Below are 25835 nucleotides of genomic sequence, written 5' to 3' on the forward strand. Positions count from 1 at the left end.
GTTGTTCTCTCAGTACCTATTGGCCAACAGGAGCTGACTCTTTGGCCATGCTGTCAAAATGCATAAAGAAATGCTAAAAGCTGTAATCGGCAATTTAAGGGGCACTGTCAGATGACCATAAGTGAAATGTGTACTATGCACTATGAGTTCTTCTGTCATCTGTAAATGGATTGCAAATATATATATATATATATATATATATATATATATAAAGGGAGAAAAAATATAGAGTGAAAATTATCACTATTGAATACCATTATTACATAATGAAAAACCTGACATCCATAATGTCTATGCCCATAATAAAAATAAAAGTAAATCATATTTTTGTGTTTTTGACAGAGTTCATAGAAATCAAGATATGGCGACGAAAAAGTCATAATTTGGAAAAAATACTGAATTAAAAATGTGTTCCTTCACACAACTGCTAGTTAAAATTACTGTAGTAAATCAAAGGTGCAAAGCCATATCAGAAACACATTGGGTCCCTTTTTCTATGCGTGTGTGTGGGCGCATGTGTATGTGCGACACTAAGCAGATCTATTATGGATTAGGTGTAAATGAACTGTATATCAAAAAGTACTATGTCAACAAGACTTGAAGAAAATACACAACACAGAAATCTTTTTATATGGTGCAAAAGGTGTAAACCTAAACACCTCTCCTCCACTAACTAAACTGATGAGCCCTTTGATTGGACAAAACAAGGATCTTGACCTGACAACAGTATTCTGATTAAAATGAAAAGTATTCCAATAAAAGCAGTTGAGTTACTACAGCTGGCAGTGATTCTGTATTTGGCAGCGATAAACAGTGGTTTGGCCAAATGTGACACACAGCGGGTGAGACTTTTTTCAAATCTGTGAGTAGATTGATGTTTTACCCCCTCACAGAAAGCAGCTGCTTTTGACAACATGGGCACTCAAACAGATATTGCAATTGAAGAGGAAATCCAACACATAACAAGCAACAGCTAATACCTAGAATTTAATTTCAAAAATACTAAATGACGATCAAAATGATCAACTAAATATTATCACGAATAAAAAAGCACATTTTTCCTTTATGCTTTTTTTATTGTACCAGTGTAGCAAAAATCATTAAACAATGCTATGGTGTGTGAGAAATAGTTCTTATTGTTAACTGCTGAGCTCATTAAACATGTAAAATTTGAGGTTCAGTCCTCAGAACCAAATTAATTTAAAGTTAAGCTGCTGAGGAAGTTATGGCTTGAATGAATCGTAAAATAAAAAGTTGAGACAGAAAAATCTTGCCTGAAGACTGTTTTGCCATGATGCAGGAATCTCAATGATAAGGAACTGAATAAAACATTGGGGTCTATATAGAAGAACGTTCTAAATGTGAACACTTTTGTGTTATTGTCTTAACCTGACATACAGCAGTTTACAACAGGGCTTAGTAGAATTAATAATTTCATATTTTAAGTGTTTTTGTTTTTTTTTTATTTCAGTAAAAAATGGCTTCTAAAGTTCCAATGATTTTGATGACAAAATCAAAATTGTTAAAGGCTTGTGATATTGTAGAATCCCATTCCATTTTCCATATTCTATAAATATATTTTTTGAGGAAAATATATTCCTAACAGTTAGTGAGGACCCATTCTCTGTTTGTTGGTCAAAGAAAGAAATACACAGTGTTTTCTATGTAACACAGCATTGTCCATGTGAAACAATGATATGACTTAGAAAAAAGTTTTATTTATTGATATGTTATTTCCTTCTAAGTCAAGTAATATAGCAGGCAGTGTTTAAACCTGAAACCCTGGACTGTGATCCCAGAGCAGCTCCTGCATTCATACTTTACCTGCCTCTTTAGATGGCTTTTTAATCAGCATGTATGTTAGTAAGCGCTGAGTACAGCTGAAATGCATAAAAATACTTCATATAGTCTTTTTCTATCACATTACTAGTATTATCTGAGTCAGGGTGACCAAAATATAATGTTATTGACCTGGACCTGTGACAGATCAGAACTAAGGCTGTTTCCAAGGTTCATAGAATATAAAAATTACACTCATAGTCTGTCACCAGTGTTTCCTTCTAACAGTCACACTTGGCTTTGTAATGCTGTAAACCACTCTTTATAATATAATATAAAATAGCAAAAAAAGTTAATCCCTGCTGAATGACAGACAGGCTGGCAGGTAGACTGATTCCTTCTGGTATTCCTAACCATCATATTAGTCCATCTTATATTAATCCCTCTTTCCACACTGTGAAAACAAGGCACTTAGTTCTATTCTCCATCCAAGTTTAACATTTTGTCTTTTGCAGGATGCACTTGAGCAGTGACATTATCTCATTCTCAAAAAGTTATAAAAATCCAACTGGAAAAACCCCTAAAAAAACGGACATGTAACTGCCTTTAAAGTGATGTGATACATATCATCTCATCAGTTAGGTCCTCCTCATATTTCACAGCTGTGCACTGCTCTTCATCACTGTATTCACAGATACTTCTGTCTTTAAGACAAGCGATAGCTGTGTCTGAGGTCACATTCTCTTTTCCTCCATTGCTGCCATTTCCCATATTGCTATTCAAAAGGTTACTGGCGGCACTGTCCATCTCATCAATGGTCATCTTACAGGCATCTGCAATTTCATGTTTGGTCACTGAAACAAACTTGGGGTCCCGGGCATATTTTCCAAGACCTTCAGAGATCAGCACCTAGGAATGAAAACAAGTGAAAATATCAGGCAATGCATGTTTGCATTAAAATCACAACAAATGGCAAGTGCTGAAAGCTAAAACACAGCTGTGCTCTTTGAAACCTATTATGTTTTAAATTTCAATCTATGGTTTATAGAATTTAAGTGTTATAGCAGGTGTATTGATTGCATTTTACACTGTATACTTCGAGGCCCAAGTGGGGACAAGCGTTGGATCTTAGCAAGAGCTCTAAACTCTCATATAGCACAGCACATAATATACTGAAACTATACTTACATTAAATCTATCCATTCAACTCTAATGGAAACAATAGCTTCCATATGTTAGATGAATTTTTGGTGTTGGCATATTGGCAATGGTGACCGCTTTCAACATTTACAGATAAGATCAATTGATCAAAACAAGTATAGGGGGGAATTTGAGATTAAAAACAACTCTTGCTCTCCTCAAAAACATTTAAAACTCTTTTGTGACTCACAGAGAATTCTGGGTAGTCTCCATGGACATATCAGTTGAATTTTTGAATAAACTTAGCACAAAAAGAAAATATATCAGTGTTTGGTAGATGATTTCTTTGTTGTAACAATGCTTCTTGTCAATAAATGTTATATTGTTGGAAGCCAGTTTATTTCCCTCTTAAATAGTGCCACATTTGTGAAGAACATGCAAATAGGGGGATGAACAGCAGAGTATGTGGGTTGCACCCATTAAAAATTTTCCAGATCTTCTCTGCCAATACCAAACAGATAATTTTGCTGTTGCTACTAATGTGAAGGCACTCACTCTTGCTGCTCACTGAGGCTGGCCACACACGACAGGGTTTTGAGCCTGATTTGAGGAAAGATTTGCCTTCTCCGACTATCATGGACAATCAAGTGTCTACGCAAACGACAATTTGAATAATCCTGGTGTGTGGTGTCAAAACAATTATTTCACTGCTCCAGATCACGTCATAGCCTCCCAGATCCCAAATATCAAACATATTTGATATTTACAATTCTAGGTCGTAGTGCTTCTAACAGAATACCCACAACAACCAGTGAGAGTGTCACAAGCCGGATCAAACATACGTTCCTCAATTTTACTCAGTACTATTAAAAATGGGAGCTTTGGTTTGGGATTTCTCCCACTGTGTTTTAGTTTGTTTTCCTTTTCCAGTTGTTGTTCAATATTCTAATGGTTATCTCTTTGGGGGTAATTTTAAGACACCTAGGTCTGTGATTGCATACCACCTTACCCTTCCCTGACAACTGAGAACTGACTGACAACTTCTGTTTTGAGCTTCTGGTACCCCCAGGTGCTGACACTCAGGTGCCTGATTGGCAATTTCAATGCAGAGAGATATTGGAGATGAGATTCTGCAACTAGTGGTAAGCCCACACAATCCCCACAGTCTCCACAGTCTGGGACTGAACTCTATCCTCCAAGATGACAATGCTCAACCCAACAAGGGTTTATCAGAGACTACTTCCTGAATTTGGGAGTGCAGAGGATGGAATAGCTAGCCAGCAGTCCTGACCTCAACTCCATTGAACACTTGTGGGATCAGCTTGGGTGTGCTGTTCATGCAAGAGTGACCAACACAACCACGTTGGTTGACTTGCAACAAATGCTGGTTGAAGAATGGGATGCCATCTCACAGCAGTGTGTGACCAGGCTAGTGACCAGCATGAGGAGGAAGTGCCAGGCTGTTGTGGCTGTGTATGGTTCTTCCCCACGCTACTGAGGATCTGGTTTGTTACATGAATAAATAGTTAAATTGCCAATTGTCTTGTTTCCTCAGACTTAAATCATCTAATCCACCAAGCAAATGTCAAGGGCAGAAAAGTAGTTTGGCACTGGCAAAGAAGATTTGACAATTTTTTTTGTGGGTGCAACCCCCATAGTCATCTCTGCTGCTCATCCCACAAATGCATGTTCCTTACAAATGTGGCACCAAGAGAAATAAACAGGCTTTCCAACTAAATAAGATTTATTGACAAGAGGAATTGTTACAATAGAAGAAAAAAATCATCTACCAAACATTAACTTATTTTCTTTTTGTGCTACATTTATATAGACTGGGGTCCTAATGTTTTGGAGTTTTTGGACATTAAAAAATTGTTTATGTACTCACAGCCTCCACTAGACTGTCAGCGCTGCCCTTCTTCTGCAGGCACTGCAAGCAGCTCTTTGCAGGAAACTGGACACTTGATGGAGAGTGGCTGTGACTAGGAGAGCCATTCTGGCCATCCGTATACCACAAACTCCTCTTCACTGTTCCGGGGGTGCTGCCAATGCTGCCAGAACTGCGCCAGTCCACCTTGGCCCAAGCAAAAACATATACAAAGTTGCTTATTTTCAAACTCTTTTTAGCATCTTAATCAGTGACTTTTGACAAATCATACTTTGGTTGGATTGGCTCATTACTATCAGCTGTCAAATGATAAACAATACCATAAACAATACTATTACACACATAAATTTAATGGAATCAAATGAAATGGTCTGATGTGCCTTAAAATTTACTGACACAAGTCTTCTGGAATAAACAAGAGTTGTGCCCTTGTCCTAACAGACTTGGTAAGTTCTAACAAAACTATTTCACTTAACCTTAACCAGAAAAAAATCGCAGAGCAGTTTGATAAAGTTGGCACCTTGTAAAACATATGAGCCCTATTTATAGCATCACCTGGTGATGTCCAACCATGAAATTCCCTATTACAATAGGCCATACATGTTTTATTTTCAGTTGATCGAGACACATAACTGTTTCACACTCTAGCACTCTTCCTTTAAAATTACGTTTGTTTTCTGAAATTTTCATCCAAGGTATTAATCTTAAACAAACTGTGCTGCATGAGTTTTCTTTGTCTTAGTGAACCAAACCTGTATGAGAGGTGTGTAGCAGTGTGAGCAGTCAGTGCTGATGGGTGGGGCCGAAAGTGGGGCCCAGGAGTGCAGTGACCTTGCCGGGGACAGGTGGGGAATTCTTTTGGCATCAAAACCGGCCACTGCCTTTACCTGAGATTAAAGTTCAGAGTTTATGATGATGACTAGACACCATGTTTTTGAGGTAAGAAGCAGAAACAAAAAAGGGCCCTTACAGCCCCCATTCCTGGCTTTGAATATGTGTGTATAAGTGTATTTGCATGTGGGTGTTATAAATGAATACATAGTCATTACTTCACTTTGCTCATAAATGGATAAAGTTATTTTTGTACCTGCTGCTGTGCCAGGTGAAGTGGAAGAGCTGCACAGGATGGAGACTCATCCTGGCTGCTTAATCTGCGAAGACACTCAAAACTGAACGTTGGTCTGTTGGAGGCTGAAAGGACCCACAAAGATAAAAAATAGTCACTCCTTAGACTCCATTTCTGCTACATGTATTCAAAAACAAAGCTATTTTTCCCTATAATGATAGAATAACACAGAACTGGGACAGAATAATTTACCATAATGGGTATTCACTAGAAATTCAATAAAGCAAATCTAAAGACAGTAACTCAGTTTTGTTTGTTCCTTTCTGTATGGGTAAACCCAGTTTATTGATATGTTCAAAACATATTTGAAACAAAGTAGACCAGAAAGGAGCCCAAAAATGATTATCACAGAGTGATAATGCATTAATTATGACTGACTCTTACTTCATCTCAAAGACTCGACAAAATATCAAAAATAAATTGTAGTTTTAATGTTGCTGCATACTACCTTGAGGTGATGGTAAAAGCCACCTTCTAGATGAGCGTCTGCTACCTTGGAAGATTGGCTGCTTGTCATCATCATCATCATTCTGATGGTCACCACTAAAAACATCGTGGTCAGAGTCTCTTTCTATACTATGGGGGTCCGTGTAGGACAACCTGCATTACAGTAATAAAATAAAACATATTTGCAACAGCCTTTTTAGAAATTAAGTGACAAAGACAAGGGAATTCTTCTATAGAGTTTGTACTGATCAAAGTTGCTATGATCAAAATAAAAATTTCAAGGGGATAAATTTTGAGTTGGTACCGATACCTTGTGAAACTGTCCTCAGGAAACTCCTCCTCACTGAAGTACTCTCCTGATCCTTCATTACTTTCCCTGCCACCAGAATTGTCTTGGAGAGCTGTGGGACAGAGTCCAGTACCACTTTCTGATCTGGCATTGCTATGGAAATAAAGTCAAAACATGAAGAAACTGATCAATAAAGTATTTTTACAATAATAGAAACAAGAAATTATATGTCATAAATGTGTTTAATCATTTACAGTTCTTAGTTGCATTACCCTGACACAGCTTTTTAAAGGGTACAATATGTGACCTTTTTAACATTAACACAGCAGATGCAAATACATTCAAACTAATTATATCCATGAGTAAGGTCATTCTTTAAAAAGTGTCAAACCCACTGGGATTGCTGTTTTCAGCTTTGTGTTCCTGTGGAATGGCAGGGCCCTTCATTCAGCTTGTTAACAGTTCAATAAGGCTAAAAAAATCTTTCATTCCTGTACATTCCTCCTTGTACAACCATTATGGACCACTACATAGGGTAAGAAAAACCGCATTAAGGCACTGAGGGTTAGACCAGGCATAATGCCAGGGTTTCGTCACAACAGGAAAACCGTTCAAGGAGAACCATCAGTCATTCCAAACTAAAACAAAAAAACAAAAAAAGAACACAATAATAATAATAATAATAATAATAATTATATATATATATATATATATATATATTTTTTTTTTTTTAATAAAAATACTTCAAAGAAATAAGAAACTAATCTACTTTGGGCTGTATGAATGGAGGTCAAAAGCTGCTCTCAGTTGGAACATTAAGGGACAGCTTTATTTTAATCTGAGAAAGTAGTGGTTAAGTATATAATCTGCAGGACAATTATCATGAAAGTCAAATGTATCACTTTATCAATGTGTTAGTCCCACCTATTAAAGTCAAGCAGAACTTATTTGGACTTCAGGGTACAAGACACTAGGACTGGTCACATCTCTCTCAGCTAGTCTAATAACTCCAACCTCTGATTTGTTCAAAGCTCCTCTACGAGATAAGGTTGTAATTAACACAATTCCCCATGTCCAGAACCATCACTGACAAAAGTAAGCAAGCTAATGTTAACTGGTGCTAAGTCTACATTCCTCCAAATGCAGAACTAGTTAGCCATGTGGTAGCTGGTAGTGCCCACTGTCTAGCTCTAAGGACAGGGGTGGTGTTAGCAACTCACCTTGCAGAGCTGGAATTCCGAGGTTTGTCTTGCACACCTTTGTTGATGGTGATTACTGAAATCCCTTTTGTAGTTGACGACGGATGGCACTGCCTCCGTAAACACTCCTGCTGCCTTCCACTGGTCATGGAGAGAAGTGAGGGCAAGTTGGCATTGTTGAGGTTGGCATTAGAGGGTACTGGTGATTGTTGACAAAAGGAAATGCAATGCTCATGACTACACAGATGGGGACTATGACAATTATTATATTGGACTGGTGACAAATTAGTTGCTGTGTCTTCTCTGTCATTTTCATTGGCTCTCCTGTCTGCTTCATGGGAGGCACTGACTGAAAAGGGTAAAATCAGTAGTGGACGTTGAGTGACAGTGGTTGGGATAAAGTAGCTGGGATGATCCGCGCTGACACAGTTGACATGGTTTCCGAAAAGACCGCCATTACGCTGCAGAAAAAAACAGACAAATAAAAGCTGTCATGGAAAAATAAAATGAATTACCTGTTCTTAAATTTTTGTACAAGGAAATAAAGAAACCCATTATCAAACCCTATTCTATCATTCCCTTAAATATAACATGATAATTAATTTTGAAATATTTCATTTACAGGCATCTTCTCAGATAAACTTAAACTCCCCTTTCAGGGCTTAACTATGGACTGTTAGTATGTCTATTTTAGACATACTTACAATTTCATCCATACAAGTCATGGTGGTCGATGAGTTTTGGTTGCAAGGCATTTTCTTCTTTTACCTTTCCTTAAGGTTTCAACAAGTGTGCATTCTTGTTGCTACCACGTCAGCAGAGTATATGATGTCAAAAAAACAACCTAAGAATCTAGGTTTTCAAATCTGAGAATCTTCAAGGCATACCCTGTAGATTTCCTCCTCTTCCTCAGCATTTGGATCTACAAGCCCCTCCTCTTGCAGGTCGCATGATGTGGCTCGGCGGATCTCTGGTCCAATATCATGCAGCGTGCGCAGGCCAGCCTGTAAATGGAAATGACAATACTACAAACCAAACACATTTTTTTCTTCATTCTGATCTGTCTGGAAGATACTGGAATGCAGATATGTCTTAAAGTATTTAGACAGTAACACAATTTTTGTAATTTTGCTTAATTTCACCACCACAATGTATTCAAAATAAAACAGTCAAGGTGTGACTTGAGGCGAGACTTATCACTTTGATTTAAGGGGTTTCGCAAAAATATGGAATACCAATTAGGAATTACAGCCATTTAATTCAGACTACCTCGATTTTTAGGAATTGATAAGTATTTGAAAAAACAATTATAGATGAGAGTACTTTTTAAAACTTCAATGAATATGCTTTACAGTCAATGCCTGAAGTTTGGTGTCAAAGGACATCACCAAATTCTATGTCTCCTTCCTAAAGATGCTTTGCCATGCCTTTACTACAGCCGCCTTCAGTTGCTGCATGTTTGTGAATATTTCTTTCTTTAGTTTTTCTTTAATAACTAAAAAGCTTTCTCTTTGGGGCTGAGTTTAGGTGACTTAGTCAATTAAGACTATTCTATTTATTCACCTTTCGAAACATTTAGGTTGCTTTCACAGTATCTTTTGGGTCATTATTTTCTATAGTGTAAGGTGCCCTCCTGTCAGTTTTGCAGCAATTGGTTTAATGTGAGAAGAGAGTACAGCTCATTATGCTTCAAAATTAATTTATCCAACACTGTCATTAATAGGCATCGGTGAGCCCATCCCATTGGCAACCATACTGTATATGCCCATGCCATAACTCTGCCAAAGCATACCTTATTATCTGCTTGGAAGATCATGTGGTAGGCTTTGGATCATGAACTTCCACATATGTTTCTCTTCCCATCATTCTGGTATCAGATTATGTTGGATTTATCTGTTCAAAGAATCCGATTCTAGGCCTGGGGAAGTTTTTTTTTAGATGTTCCCTGGTAAATTTTGATCTGTTCATCCTGTTCTTAAATGCAGTTTGCACCGTGTTGTAAAGCCTTTGTATTTACGTTCATGAATACACCTCTTGACTATACACATTAGCAATGATATGGCAACTGCCTCCAAAGTGTTTTTGACTTGTCTAGATGCTGTGATAGGGTTTTTCTTCACCAAGAGAAGGATTCTGCAATCAGGCAGAGTAGTTATCTTCTGGCCTTCCAGGTCTTTCATTTCTCTGAGCCTACGTCACATTCTTTCTTTTCAAGAATGCACCAAAGTCTTAATTTGGCCACTCATGCTCTGTCTTTGATGAATGCATTTCATTTATTCAGAATTATTTTGGCCTCCTTCACTTGATACCTCTTTCGACTTAATTTCGGTAGCTACAAACAGCTACAAATTACCAAATCACTAAATCATCATCAGACCTTTAAATTTGCTTGATTTGGCTTGAAATGATGAGGTAACAGACCACACCTGACCATTTAACTGCTTTCCAGTTAATTGTCCAAATACTTGTCAACTAATGATAATGGAGCCACTCTGAATAAAATGTCTGTAATTCCTAAATAGTTAATGGTATATTTTTGTGAAACCCCTTACATTAAAAGTATATTTCAGTATTTTTTTAAGATGGATTGTATTAGGCACTTGAGAATAGTAGTGGCATTAGCCTAAGTAGCAGGACAGGTACAGTTGATTTGCTCCAAAAACAATACTGGCACAATTGTATGCTGTATTGAATATTTTTGAAGCGTTTTATTTTTCACCAAGGCCTCTGTGTTTTTGACCTATTTTGACCTGGCCATTGTGTTAAATCACAGGTCAGGATGCAGATCTAACGTGCAGCAGTTCCATGTGGTTCCTGATTTGACTTGGAAATAGTTAGTTAGCAGGTAGTGGGTTGGGCTGAATGCTTTTATTTTTAGGAGCATACCCTCTAAATTTACTTAAAAAACCCACTAAAGGTTGGTGCAGAGACCTTCTTGTCATGTCTTTGTTAAATCTGAACGACAAAGGGTTTCTTTTTTTTTGTTACTAAGCAAAATTTTACAGGGGACCTAAGAAAGGACTTGAAGACAAAACAGACAAAACAAAGACTTTATGCCGGCCTAACTCTTCCAGTAAACTGGATTTGATAAATTGAGTGTAGTAAATGTTAGGATGCCCATGAACACAAGCATAGTTTATAGTATATAACTGACCTGTAAAGCCATGGTGGTGTTCAGTCTCTCCCATGAGTGCCTTCCCAGAAGACCTAACTCTTTGCGCCTCTTGAACTTCCTGAAGTAGTCCTGTATCAGGAAGGTGGCATAGAACTTCCCCACTGTTACCTCGTCATCTAAGTGAACAGATTAGACACACAAAAGCCTCTAGGATAAATACCAAATGTCTACGAATTCTTTCCCAAGTTCTTTTTTAAAAAAGGCAACCTCTGACAAATCTTACAAACTTCTTACCCTCTGGAGAAGCTAGACATTTCACTACTCTCAGTTTAATTTTTTGTGTTTCCTATTTCTCTATTCAGCACTCTCATGTTTCTCACTTCCCTGTGTATTTTTTTACACTCAAACAATGTTTCATGTTACATTTTGCTTTCCTACAAACTTAAGTTTTGTTGTGTCCATCTTTGTCTTATTAGTCACACCTGTGTTTGATTGGCCTCTGTGTATTTTATGTCAGTGTGCCTTCTTATCCTTATCAGTTTGTTGTTCTCTGAGTTTCCAACAAGTAAAATCATTACAATTAAGTGAACAGATTTAAGTCAATTAACAGACATACAGTATAACTGGAGTTTCATGAAAGATGATACTCAGATGTGTCGATTAATGCTATGACTAACCTGGACATTTGGCACAATTTATCACAATTTAATGCATAAAATCTTTAGGAACTCTTGTAACAGAGCTTCATGTAATTTTCAAAGTATGTCAAATCTGTAAAATTGCAAATGTCTCAACAGAATGCATACTGAAACCCATGCAGTGTTTTTTTTTTTTTCAAACAGACAAAAAAGATTATATCTACACCTGCAGTTCTTATCTTGCTCCATTTCTGAAAACATGTGGTTAAGAAAAAAAAGTTTTCTCTCACACTGAAAGAAAGTATACACACAGTTGTTCATGTAAAATACTAAACCAATGACTTCTAATTATCACAGTAATTAACAACTGCATTAAACAGCCAGTTAATATTTCTATATTTTTAGATGAACCTATCCAGTTACTATATCACATAAATGCTAGATAATATTTATAATTAAAATAATTTAGATTCTATAATTTCAGAGATTTGGAGACAAGCAGAACTGTTTTTTATTTCTATATATTCCAGTCCTAGTATCCTAGGACAAAAACAAGACCCATAACATAAAGTAGGGAGGAGAAAGCACACGAAGGCAGTGAAGTAAGGCTTCAGAGGAGCAGAGTTGATCTGGTTGAGCGCTAACCTCTTGAGGATACTCACACACACTACATAAAGCCACATTTAGAAAGCTGTGACATATTGTCTGCCATGCAGGTATGCCATCGAAGCATAAGTTCGATCCAGTCAGCTACAAAGTTGCTTAAGTAGACAGGGGAAGGAGGCCTAATGTGAAAATGAAAGCTTATTTCCACTGAGTAGGAAATACAGGTTCCTTTGGTTGTGGCCTGCTTTTCTTAACAGAGGAACCCTGTATGATCAGAGAAGTTCATCTTGTTGGATAAATATTTTATTCTCTAAAATGCAAATTGAACTAAAAAAAAAACTCACAAGATATCCTAAATATCTGCATTTTGAGTAAGTTTGAGCTTATAAATTCACCAGGAGGCTGCCATGTTTTGGTCCACACTGGTAGTGTGATGTCACAATCTCATTTTCAGATTGTTTTCTTTGTTAAAGTCAAAACTTGCTTATCTTAATACTTTCATTAAAATACAGTGCTTTCAGAAAGTATTCAGACCCCCTTCACTTTTGTCAATTTTCAAATGTTGCAGCCTGATGCTACAATCATTTGAAATTATCTTTATTCTCATTAATCTACGCTCAGTACCCCATCATGTCAAAGTGAAACAAATTTTTAGAAATATGTGCAAATTTCAAACAGAAATATCCCAGTGGTATAACTATTCAGACCCTTTGCAAAACCACTTGAACTTAGCTCAGGTGCCTCCCATTTCTCTTGCCCATTGCTTATATGTTTCCACACCTTGACTGGAGTCTGTTCGTGGTAAATTCAATTGACTGGACATGATTTGGAAAGGCAAAAACCTCTGTATAGAAGGCCTCACAGCTGACAATGCATGTCAGAGTAAAATCCAAGCCATGAGGTCAAAGGAAATGCTTGAAGAGCTCAGAGACACAATTGTTACAAGGTAGTTAAAAATGTCTGGGGAAGGCTCCAAAAAGGCTACAAAAGTCTTCTGCTGCAATGAAGGTTCCCAAGAGCATAGTGGACTGATGTACTCTGGCCTGTTGAAAACAAGATTGAACTGTTTGGCATCAAATTTAAATGTTTCGTCTGCAGGAAACCAGACACTGCTCATCACCTACCATCCCAACAGTGAAACATGGTGGTGGCAGCATCATGGTGTGGGGGTGTTTTTCAGCAGCAGGGCTGGGAGACTGGTCAGGCTTAAAGAAAAGCTGAATGAAGAAAAAGTATAGAATATCCTAATTGAAAACCTGTTCTGCAGAGCTCAGGACCTCAGACTGGACCGAAGTTTCACTTTCCAACATGACAACGACCCTAAGCTCACAGCCAAGACAACACAAGAGTGCCTTAGGGAAAACTCTGTGAACGTCTTAGGGGCCCAGCCAAAGCCCTGACTTAAACCAAATTTAACATCTCTGGAGAGACCCGAAAATAGCTGTCCACCAATGGTCCCCATCCAATCTGACCTGAATGGCAAAAAAAAAAAAAAAAAAAAATCCAGGTGTTCAAAGCTTGACTCAATGCTGTAATCGCTGTCAACTAAATACTGAGTAAAGGGTCTGAATACTTACATTAATGTGATATTTCTGTTATGATATTTCTGTGTTTTATCTTTATAAATTTGCAAAATTTATCAAATTCTTTTTTCACATTGTCATTATTAGTGCTGAGATTATCGAGAGAAAAAATGAACTCAAATGATTGTAGCACCAGGTTGCAACATTTTAAAATTGACAAAAATGAAAGGGGTCTGAAAACTTTATGAATGCAATGCACATACTATGGAAAGAACATGAGACATTTTCATTCACTGAGTCTCTAATACAGATTTTTAAATGTAAACAAATGTGAAATAATTTTAAGCCTTTGAGTGTGTAGCATATCTTTCAAAACACCTTTTTCCCCTTTGGAGACCAATAAGGTATCCATCTGTTTTCTACACCGCTTATCCTATTTGGGGTTGCAAGGGGCTGGAGCATATCCAAGCTGTCATTGGGCGACAGGCAGGGTACACAGTGGACTGGTTGCCAGTGAGTAACAGGGCTGGTATGCGGAGACAAACAATCAGGCGCTCTCACACTCACACCTACAGCCTATTTAGAGTCACCAATTAACCTAACAAGCATGTTTTTGATGGGGGGAGGAAGCCGAAGTACCCAGAGAGAACCCACGCATGCATGGAGAGAACATGCGAACTCTGCACAGAAAGGCCCTGGGAGCAAACCAGGAACCTTCTTGCTGTGAGGCAACAGCGCTAAACCCTGCCATGGAGCCCCCCAATAAGGTACATACATTTTTAAATTTTAAATGTAAAGAAAACAAACATTTCACTAAACATATTAAAACATCATTCTCCCTCTTTCTTTTTAATGCATCATCCTGGCTTGGGTAGATCATTGTAAAATCAGTTTCTATAACTGTGGTAGATTCTCATGGCAGGTTTTAGGGAAGAGGTAACAGTAGTATCATGCCACCATACTAAAACAGAACTGCTGCAGAAAGCTTAGGAGAGCGGAAAGAGAAGGGAAGACAGCCAACAATAACTAATGATGCTACTGGATGCAGATGAAGCTCTGGAAGGAGAAGCTTGGTAGAAAAGATAAAAAAGAAGGGAGTTAGAAAACTAATATGCTAATACATGCAGTTGAATTACATTGGGAAAGTTGTTAAACATAGAAAGTTAAAGCACTAAAAACATAGAAGTGCACTGAAAAAATGAGATGGACACAGCAGAAGCTGTACACAGTGGGACAAGGGTATATTAAACATGGTCATTCAAACTCAATGACTCAGTCGTCCTTTGACACAAAATGCTTTACACTATACATGACATGGACCCACTGACACCACATTACACAGTGAGGCAGAGAGAGGAAGTAAACAGGTAAGAGTTAACATATTACAGTAAGAACTTGTGTGAAGAAGTGTGTTCCAAGACCTGGGAATGGTTTGGAAAGGGCTTGTTTACTTCATGATGACAGTTACATCAGAGAAACATAAAATAAAGTCTCCCTTTTACATTAAAATCTCATATTGGAAGGCATCGCTAAGTGAAAGGTTTCTGGGTTAGGTTTAGAATTAAGGAATGCATTTAATCAACTGACTTAAATATCAGTGATCAAATGAATAATTGCAGTTATTTGTCCAGTGTTTTTTTTAAGGGAGCAAGGGCAGAACTGTTGAGACGCTACCAATTATATTTTTTTCAAACATCAAAAATGAGATTCCAATAGTTTAAACCTTGCAATAATATTAATTAATTCAGAAAAGGATGAGTTTTACTTGATTAATGTGTGCTGTTATTGAAATATATTAATAATTAGACATTTTGCCCCTTGTAAAATGGATATTACTTTGGCACTTGTGATTCACTGTTCCCCATGAAGGCCTATGTGTGGGATAACCACTGACCGCCTGCAGGAGGTACCACTTGGTCAAGCAGTTTCATGCTAGTCCTCTTCCAGATCTTCTTTATCACAGCTCTAAGCTCCTCATTGGCTTGCTCCAGATTACCTTGGGGATAGCAGAGATGGTTACTTTAAAACCTAGTGACTAAAAGTATTATTTTGATCTTTTTCAATCTAACAGACACACAAAGACATATGGCTTTCATTTTCATTCTTTCCAGTGCTTCTACATAAAGTGCATGGGGTTGCATTATATATGCGCCTCTTTCAGCTGGGTATATAGACTTGGTTACTGTCTTGGGTTTTTGGCTTAAACAATAAACCCCCTGTCTAATTTTGTTACATTCAACTTTTCAAAGTTTTCAAGATCTGTAAACCTCTAAATTACCCCTCTACCTCTAATACCACAACCTATGACGACACCAAAAGTGGAAACCAACAAACTAGTGACAATCTGTACAAAAAAGACCAATACATTTGCAGATATTGATGCTGATAGTCAGACTCACCCTCAGTCTTAATCTTTAGAGCTGTGCGAACTAGAGCAAACAAGGTGGCATTAAACATGACTGTCCCATCACTGTTCAAGGGCATGTTCATTGCCACAAGACGCTGCAACAGATTTCAAGGTACACATTAACAAAACAACATTTAAAAAAAAGGGGTTGTGGATTTTTAATATGTTCTTAAGTCGTAGAAACATACCTTACAGGCCACCCTGTGAGGGCAGAGTTTACCAAAGCCCAGCGGTGGCTGGATCCTCCTCAGCAGAGTAACCACATCAAGGTGCTTTATCCTGCCCCTGACAATACAGTGCTTTTAAATAAAAACAACCCTACAACTGAGCAAAGTCTTCACAGCCACTAGAGTTCATGAAGAATACCAGATAATCAGTTGGATCACTGCCTTTGAAGACATGTCTCCTTTGAAGACATGTCTCTTTGGACGTGTCCCTACAGTCCCTCAAGTGTCCACTTGAGGCTAATGGCAGAAGTGGAGAAGACATTAGAATGCTGCTTTTCTGCAGATGATCATGCTAACAGCATGGTTTGAAAAGGATTTTGGTTGGAATAAGTCAAGTTGAATGAGCCTCCACTGTGTAAGGGGTATTTTTTTTCAAGAACGCATTCATTTTTAGTTCAGATAAAGATCTGAGTTATGCATAATTGGAGGAATGGCTAATATTTCTGCAAGCCAGCATGGTGTAGCTGCTTAATGAAAGTCTAAAGAACATCCTCAACTCCAATTTGTTGGAATAAAAAACATTCTATAATTGATTGAAAATGAAGGATTTATTAAAAAACAAAAGGCATAGCTAATTCTTTAATAATTATTTCACAAATAAAAGAGATATCATACGAAATTAAATGTTGACAATAAATGGTAAGTGCTCTGAGACATACAATATAGATAAAAACAAATACCAGTTTGCATTTCTAACACTAATGTCAAAGAAAAAGTAAAACTTCTCCTAGCATTGAAGGATGATCAACCTTTTGATTATGATAATCTAGATGCTGCCACTGCTGCTCACCCAGACTGTAGCAGAAAGACAGTGCCAAATTTTCAGTTTCAACTGTGTAAGTTTTCACGTAGCTGATTTAGCTAGTGAAATGCCAGAGAGGACTGCAATACACTGGGGAGATAATCTCATTATGTTGAATTTTGGAATTAAAGGGACAAGAACATCATCATAGGAAATGCAAGTTCAAATGATTTTATGGTATTATTTCCTTTGAAACATCTGCCAATGTGCTGTTTGCCTATGCCCAGTTTGTTGTCAGATTGTGAGCATATTGAGGAGCAGGAGAAGTTATTATGCCTGCTATTCCTGTTATCTGGCTGTAGAGAAGAGTATGGGCGGTAAACTAGGCTTTAGAAGAAGAACAGAGTGGTCACATTCAAAGACAGACATACAGAAGGCTAAGTGCCACATTAAAGTATCTCAAATAGAGAGGTATGCCAATGGAACGGCTGTAGTGAAGAAATTAAAATCTAAAACATTCTGTAGGTTTGAAGAAATTTCAAATAACAACATATATTACAGACACTGAATGTAAAACAAAGGGTTAATTTGTAACAAACTGTAAAACTATTGACTAGTGTAATGTATAAAATCCTGATATCTAATTTTAGGATTTTTTTGGTCATTTCATATTCTCTGGTGATATGAATACCTTGGCCTTTAACTATTTGAGTTTATTTTTGTATGGAGAGGGTAAAACTAGATCAGTTCTTTATTTCAGAAAGTGTGTCAAATTTTTTTCAGAGTCAGATTTGATATAAAATAATAATATTATTATAATCAATAATAATATTAATAATAATAATAATAATAATAATAATAATAATAATAATAATCTAAAGTTCCTTTGTAAGGTACTGAGTACTCACTTGGCTTCTGGATCATATTCAGACCAGATCCTTTTAAACTCATCCAGGTGGTGTGGTCCCAGAATGGACCAATCACGAGTCAGGTAGTCAAAGTTATCCATGATCACAGCTACAAATAAGTTGATGATCTGTAACCAGAGCATGCAACATTTTTAGTACCACCCATGATACATTAACAGGCTGCCCAAACATTAATGGTACTGAACAGTGAAATGTCTGAGAATTACCAGAAAAGCACATAGCATATAGAAGGTGATGAAGTAGATAATGGCAAAGCCACTACCACAGGTTCTTTCCTCTCCAGGGTTGTAGTCTGACTCTGAATCACACAACTTTCCTGGGAGACAGGCTAGCATGATCTCCTGCCAGGCCTCCCCAGTAGCACACCTAGCACAGGTACGAAAGAGTATTAATTAGAAACACTGAAGAGGGGATTTTTTTTCACATTTATGCATGTATGATTTATGATCGTTTTTCTTAACAGACAATCAAACACCTGAAGAGCAAAAGGACAGACTGGGGAAACGTTTGAAAGTTGTTGTTGCGGTTTATCTGTGTTCCATCCACCATGGCAATTTTTCCAAACACCTACAGGTACAAAAAGTAATGTGATTACTCAAATTAACAAATCATTCTTTAACTTTGGAAGTGACGTTTTAAAAAGGGATGAGTAATTGTTACAAAATAAATCTTATACCAACAGCATACAGATGCATCTTAAAGAATCTGAGTATCATGAAAAAGTTCATTTTTCCAAATTAATTCAAAAAGTTAAACTTTCAAGTATTCTAGATTTAGCAAATACAAAGTGAAATAATTCAAAGGGCGTTTTTGTTTCAATCTTGATGATTACAGCTCACAAAAACAATAAAAATATCCACTATCTCATAATTTATAATATTGTGGAAAGGTCACATTTTTTGTCAGTTATTTCAGTCCTGAAAAAAGCTTTAACAGCTAATTAACTCAAAACACCTGCAAATGTTTACTGGGCCTTTATTCTCTCACTGTGGTTCAATCTACACAACTATAGTCCTAGAAAAGGTTTCTGACATTAAAGTTGTCCAAGAGACAATCACTGACATAACAAGGAGGTTAAGTCATTGCTAAAAAGGAAGGCTGTTCTCAGAGTCCTGTATCAAAGGATCATGGAAAGGTGGTGGTGTGTGGGGGGTATTGATTAAATTTTGCATTTGATTTGGAAATCAAGGTCACACAGTCTGGAGGAAGATCTGAGAGGCCCAAAAGACATGGTTTTAAGCCCAATGTGAAGTTTCCACAGTGAAGGTTTGAGGTACCATGTCATCTGCTGTTGTTAGTCCAGTCTGTTTTATCAAGTCCAGGGTCTATGCAGCAGTCCATGAGATTTTGAAACACTACATGCTGCATTTGCTAAGAAGCTTTACAAAGATACTGTTTTTCTTATCCAGCAGGACCTGGACTTGGCACCTACCCACACTACCACAACTACCAAAAACTGCTTTGTTGACCATTTGCTGTGCTTGATTGACCAGCCAACTTGCTTGACCTGAACTGTAATTTATGAAACACTATGTCTTAGTTAGTCTCTTTCAGTTATGGGTTAGGGTTTTTTTTAAGTAAATACCACATTACCTGCATTCCAATTACAGCATAGATAAAGAACAGCATGGCTATCAGGAGTGCAACATAGGGAAGAGCCTGCATGTAAAAAGAGGTAGAAGCTTACTTAGAACACTTGGCAACCTAACAACAGAACACCCTGCCATCAGTCAGATCTTAAAAACACCAGTGGCATCCTAATCAAATTGTAGAGCAGGTCAACCTATTTCAAAATAACACTTTACATTTTTGTCATTTTATTCATCAGGCTGCAGAATCTATAAAGCTGTAAAGCCAAAACAGAGGGTACTGCTTTTTCAAACAAACATTTTTTTTTGTGATTTATACCAAAAAAAAAAACAAAACAGAAATATGTCTGCAGATCCTGGGAGGAAATTTATTTTAAACTTTCAGAATAAAACTTATTCTGAAAAAATTCTGAAAGATCTTAATTGGTTGCATAAGTTTCCACTCTCACCTGAAAAGATTTGATGAAGGTCCACAGTAAAGTCCTGATGCCCTCCCCCCTGCTCAGCAGTTTCACCAACCGCATCACTCTGAACAGGCGAAAAAAGGTGATTGAGATTCGAGCACTGTCCTCTGTATTCTAAAGTGGGAGATATGGAGGTGGTTTGGTGATTTAGAAGAAAGAAAGAAAGGAAAACAGAGAGTGAGTTATTTTCCTTGTTGTTGCTGAGTTAGTGGTAATGTCAGTACCAGTTTTTCTTTCATGCAGCCATACATGCATTCTTTATATCAATAAATTAGTTTAGTATTGAACAAGTGAAATAACAGTTTATGAAAGTTCTGTGAAATCTTCCCATTTGTGATTATTTTGTAACTTTGCATAATGACAGTTAATATGATTGCTGTGTATCTATGTTCTTACAAAACCATGAAAGACTGAGTTGACCTGAACAAACATGTTTGATTCTAGATAGCTGATTCAAAGCAGGCATCAGGCAAAATCCATACAGACAAAAAGCAAACGATAGATTAACTGTAATCTGGCTTTCAAAAATGTATATGATCATCAAGATGAAGGTGAAATGTCTTTTGTTTTAGTATAATCGAACAAGACTTTTCACAAAAAAAGCAAACTCGATACAGTGCAAGGACATCAAACACTTAAACAAGATAATTTAGATGGAAACAGATGATAAAGACTAATGCAGCCAACAAGACTTCTACTAAAATCTTGAAATTTACCAAGTAAGCGAGACAGGAAGCATTGCAATGTTTAACATTAGTTGTATTTATTAGTAGAAAAAACTGCCAAAAAATACATCTTGATATTTGACTTTCATAATCACAAATAGGAAGGGGACTTGTATTAGATAAAGAGGGGTTTCATCTTACCCCTGGCTCCACTACCACCTTGAAAACAGGAACAGTTTCCAACTTGAAAGCCAAAAGCCTAAGATTAATTTGAGTAAAAAAAATAGCTGTTGAGCTCCAAACCATTTACAAATATCACTCAGCCTTTAACTTTAGTTTCAAAAGGTAATTACAAACATAAACAGCTTTACTATCTTGGGAAACCATAGTCAATATAGTTTCAAATCTCCAAACTGATTCTCAGCAACCACACCAGAGGTGATATGCAAACATTCAATGGCAAACAAAATTTTCCCTACGAAAGTCTACAGTTGCAAGAAAAAGTATGTGAAACCTTTGGGATTTCTTGGATTTCTGCATAAATTGGTCATAAAATGTGTTCTGATCTTCATCTAAGTCACAACAATAGACAAACACAGTCTGCTTAAACTAATACTGCACAAAAATGATATGTTTTCATGTTTTTATTGAACAAAACATGTAAACATTCTCAGTGCAGGGTGGAAAAAGTATGTGAACCCCTAGGCTAATGACTGGTTGACCCTCCTTTGGCAGCAATAACCTCAACAAAACAAAACAAAACAAAAAAACTATATATATACAAACACACACACATACACACTGTATTTATCTAAAATTAGTTGTATTTATTCCCTTTTTTTCCAAGATTACAGAATATGCTATTTAAACTACCAGGGATGGGTTGCAGTGCTGAATGTTTTTGATTGGCGGCCTGTTCAGTGACCCTACCAGCAACTCTCAGTTGAACATCATTCTAATGGTTGACAAAGGCAGATAAAGACAACTTTTAGAGAAAAGCCCAAACATCCACAACAAACTCAATCAAGTCCAGTTGCTCTATTTGGATCAAGTTTAGGATAAACATTAGCTGGATGACTGAGCACCCACAGAGACAAGGTCATAGTTATATATTATAAATTAGAGAGACTGTATCTGTTCCCTGACTCAAACCCTTCTTAACAATATGTCAAAGTATAAGTAAAAAAAGTGTAGATCATAAAAACAATATCTTAATTTAAAAAAATGTTTAAATCCTTGACATCAACTCTTTCTTTGAAATAGTCTGATGTCATTTAATCATATCAATTACTTCCTGAAACCTGGCTGTGTCAGGATGCCTGATTTGTGGGATCATCCCAGGACTAAAGCCCCTGTGGAAACACAGAAAACAGTGGGCCACAGGGACCATTTATTTCCTTGAATGCAAGTTCCTGATATCATACGTGACAGGACAGGGACTCCGGTAAGAGTAGAAGGGGAAGACTGTACAGATAACAAGTGGTGCACCTACAGAAAGAGTCTTGAAAGATGGAAAAGAAAATATATCAGTAATATGCCACCCTTTTTAAATGAAGATTTGTGGTTTTTATTATCCCAGCAGTATAAATGTCTTCACATGCCAATGCTAACACAGCACTGGTCTACTTGATGACTGCCATCAGTCAACAGCTAAGTGCCCACCTACATGGGGGATTTGTGATTGCAGGAAATTTCAGCTGGCCAACCTGGAAGACTATTTTGCCAAAACTATTAGCATAAAGGTAAAAACACATTGAACAATGTTTATACCTACGTATGACATCAGCTTAAAGCAGGATCTCTCCCTCAACCATGCGATGCCTTCCAAAGCTTTAATTCCAGTGCCAGTGAGTTTAAAGGGATACTTCAACATTTTGGCAAATTCGCCCATTGCCATAATTCCTATAGTCTTAGTAATAGTTTTGTTACCTTCAGTTGTCGGTGCAAGCTATTTTTAGATCGGCGCTGCCAAGTTCGGACCTGCTGTGCCAACTCAATGTAAGCAGACGGTATTTCGGCTTTCCCTCATCAAACTCATCAAATACACAATCCAACAACTCCAAAACGCTCTCATGGACAAGTTGTGACCTGCACATTCACCACGCTATGAAATAATAACGTATAATTATGTAACATTACGACACATGAAGCAAATACTCAGAACTGTTTCTTGAGTAAACCACTGGGCAGAGTGATGCAGTGCAGCAGACATGTCTGGAGTGAAGTTCCTGCTCTGCATTTAGCTTTAAAACATCTCCGTCTCGTAATGTTCCATGATTATTTCATAGCGTGGTGAATGTGCAGGTCACAACTTGTCCACGAGAGTGTTTTGGAGTTGTTGGATTGTGTATTTGATGAGTTTGATGAGGGAAAGCCGGAATACCGTCTGCTTACATTGAGTTGGCACAGCAGGTCCGAACTCGGCAGCGCTGATCTAAAAATAGCTTGCACCGACAACTGAAGGTAACGAACCAATTGCTAAGACTATAGGAATTACGGCAATGGGTGAATTTGTCAAAATGATGAAGTATCCCTTTAAGGAGCTTTTTGGTTTATACACAATAGGCACCATTCTAACAAAGTCATCTGTACTACAGAGAGACCTCTCTGAGCATAGCAGTTGGATTTCCCCTGGTACTGAATCCTGTATCTTATCTTTCCTCAACATTACAACATTTAAGACAGTGTCAACAAAGAGGTTAACTGTACTGAACTTGAAAGCATTTTCCCTCTGGACAGCTAAGCATACTAGAAAAATACCAATCAGTATTCAAACACTGGCCACTGATTATCAAAGAAATTAAAGCACTACTGAACATGCTACCACCCTGTTAAAATCGTATTTCACTGTCCTTTATTTCTTAACAGTTAAATGATTATTTACACGGGAAAGGAGCATCAGCGTTTTTTTACATAGAGCTGTTAGACTCAAAATACATTTAAATCTTTGAGTCAAACTGTAAAAGTCAGCTAAATGTTACATAATATATCATGAAACTAGTTTTTTCAAGTTGTTGGAGAGAGCAATAATTATTAATGAAAAGGGGGGGTTCATATTTTGAATGCAATTTCTATGCTGAAATAAGGCCTTCTTACCGGGGAGAGTCGCATATATATATATGTGTGTGATACATGACTACTTACATTGATCTCAGTGATGGCAATGTCAACCACGCTACCCACAACAATTAAGGCATCAAATGTGTTCCATGCATCAGCAAAATAGTTCTGCAAGCACAGGCAACACAAAGACACAGGAAAAATAAAAACATAGGGACAACAGTACGAGAAAGGAAAGGAAGGAGGAAGAGGAATAAAAAAGAAGTGAACAGTGAAAGATTGAAAACAGGAAATATTAAAATGTCCGAGAGTAGTGACTCTTCCATTGTTGAAAAAAATCTTTGAAAATTATCTTCCATTTCTTAAGCCAATTTGAACCTTTTCTGATGCAGTGGTGGGATAATTTAGATGGGGACAATAAGTTTAGAACCAAATATTTTTGAAGGTCTTGGTTGAATGAGGCAGCAGCTTATTGTATTGTACAATATCATGTACCAATGTTTAGCTATAGCAGCAGGTATGCACATTTTTTCAGCCAATCAATCAACTGGTGTAACAATGGTGTATGATGCTCATTAACCATTAAGTCCTCAACCAATTCAACAGACTTTCTGCAAAAGCAGAAGTTATCTAAGGGCAAACTAAAATACTAAGGAAGACTTTGGAAGAGGGATGCAGAGTGAGGAAAGTTTTCAAGGAGGGAAAAAGTGTCAGGTGCAGCAGAAGAGCAGGAAGAGGAATGTAGAAGTTCCCACACAAACTTCTTTCTACCTGGCTTAGTAGGATGTCGACTACACTGCCAATCACCACTAGTGCATCGAAGACGTTCCAGGCGTCCCCAACATAGCCCTGAATATGGCAGCATGCACAGCCAGCACCGGGAGAGTAAAAGGCAGGTGATGAGGGGGATGCGGGATAGTACAAGAGGTACGGAGGTGGTATTGGCAGAGGAAGATAAGAAATAAATTGGAAAGGGGTCACAGCCAGGGAGCAAAAAACGGGAGTTGAGAGGGGCAGGAAGACTGTATTTGAGGGTGAAACTTAAAGGAAATGAACATGCTTTAAGATAACAAAATGAACTTTTTCAGGGATTGAAATTAAGGGGAAATCCAAATCAAGAAAAAATAACTCCAAACAAGATAATGTATTAAAAATGATTGTAGTTTTACATAATTGTGCAAATATTTAGAAGATGAAGAAAAACAGAGGGTAAGAAGGGAATTAACTTACTCTGGGTTTAAAGGCAATGAGTTTAAAGATCATTTCCACGGTGAAAACCCCAGTGAAGACCATATTAAGGATGTCCATGGCATAATTGAACAAATGAGACTGACCGTAATGCTGAAAAGAGACATTATGAGACAAATGTGTGGGTATTTTTAATTTTGATCATTTCTAACCTCTAGATATATGCTATGGTATTCAGAAACATAGTGACATTCATGTCTAGGCTAAGACCTATGCATAGTGAGGGTAAAGCTGACATATCCTTAAACATGTTAATGTAAATTTTACTCAAAATCATACCTGTATAGCCAAACAAAGGGTGTTGAGAATGATCAGGACAAACATGACGTACTCAAAGCCTGTAGAGTTGACAACAAACCAGAACTTGTACTGGTAAGGGTTTTTGGGGATGTAGCGCCTCACAGGACGAGCTTTCAGAGCATATTCCACACACTGACGCTGAACAGGTGATGTGAGCAGGTGGAGGAAAAGGAAGAAACAGACAAACACAATCACTATTAGGTATATTATGCTTTTTTTCTGCTAAAAATGAAAGGTTTCTCTGGGTGGGGTTAACCATGGCCTTTAAGACAGATAAAACATACACAAATGCATTTCAATTAATTCTATTTTCTTCACTGCTTTACCATTTTGTCAGACAGATTTATCCTTCAGCCCTGAGCTTTAATAATACATAACATTATTCTTACACATGCATAACTAAACGGACTGTTCTGAGCTCAAAAAGGCAACCAAAACAAGCTAATAAAACAGA

General features: G+C 37.3%; 1 protein-coding gene across 1 annotated transcript in view; it reads right to left on the bottom strand.

Annotated features, from left to right (window-relative positions):
* Positions 1-740: 740 nt before the first annotated feature.
* LOC121517267 (voltage-dependent L-type calcium channel subunit alpha-1D-like) overlaps positions 741-25835 on the bottom strand; it is a 53305-nt gene continuing 28210 nt past the window's right edge. Inside the window, exons 25-45 of the mRNA XM_041798914.1 lie at positions 25361-25519; positions 25064-25174; positions 24605-24682; positions 23918-24001; positions 20094-20222; positions 19649-19714; positions 18531-18622; positions 18262-18421; positions 18035-18162; positions 16346-16442; positions 16150-16252; positions 15645-15746; positions 11023-11159; positions 8756-8872; positions 7890-8329; positions 6691-6822; positions 6382-6533; positions 5895-5998; positions 5560-5694; positions 4808-4993; positions 741-2688 (exon numbers count right to left, since the gene is read on the bottom strand). Of these exons, the coding sequence (XP_041654848.1) occupies positions 2386-2688; positions 4808-4993; positions 5560-5694; positions 5895-5998; positions 6382-6533; positions 6691-6822; positions 7890-8329; positions 8756-8872; positions 11023-11159; positions 15645-15746; positions 16150-16252; positions 16346-16442; positions 18035-18162; positions 18262-18421; positions 18531-18622; positions 19649-19714; positions 20094-20222; positions 23918-24001; positions 24605-24682; positions 25064-25174; positions 25361-25519 (3015 nt within the window). The 3' untranslated portion in view covers positions 741-2385. The remainder of the gene's footprint in view (positions 2689-4807; positions 4994-5559; positions 5695-5894; positions 5999-6381; positions 6534-6690; positions 6823-7889; positions 8330-8755; positions 8873-11022; positions 11160-15644; positions 15747-16149; positions 16253-16345; positions 16443-18034; positions 18163-18261; positions 18422-18530; positions 18623-19648; positions 19715-20093; positions 20223-23917; positions 24002-24604; positions 24683-25063; positions 25175-25360; positions 25520-25835) is intronic.

This window comes from Cheilinus undulatus, linkage group 11 (genome assembly GCF_018320785.1).
Source record: "Cheilinus undulatus linkage group 11, ASM1832078v1, whole genome shotgun sequence".
Classification (NCBI taxonomy): Eukaryota; Metazoa; Chordata; class Actinopteri; order Labriformes; family Labridae; genus Cheilinus; species Cheilinus undulatus.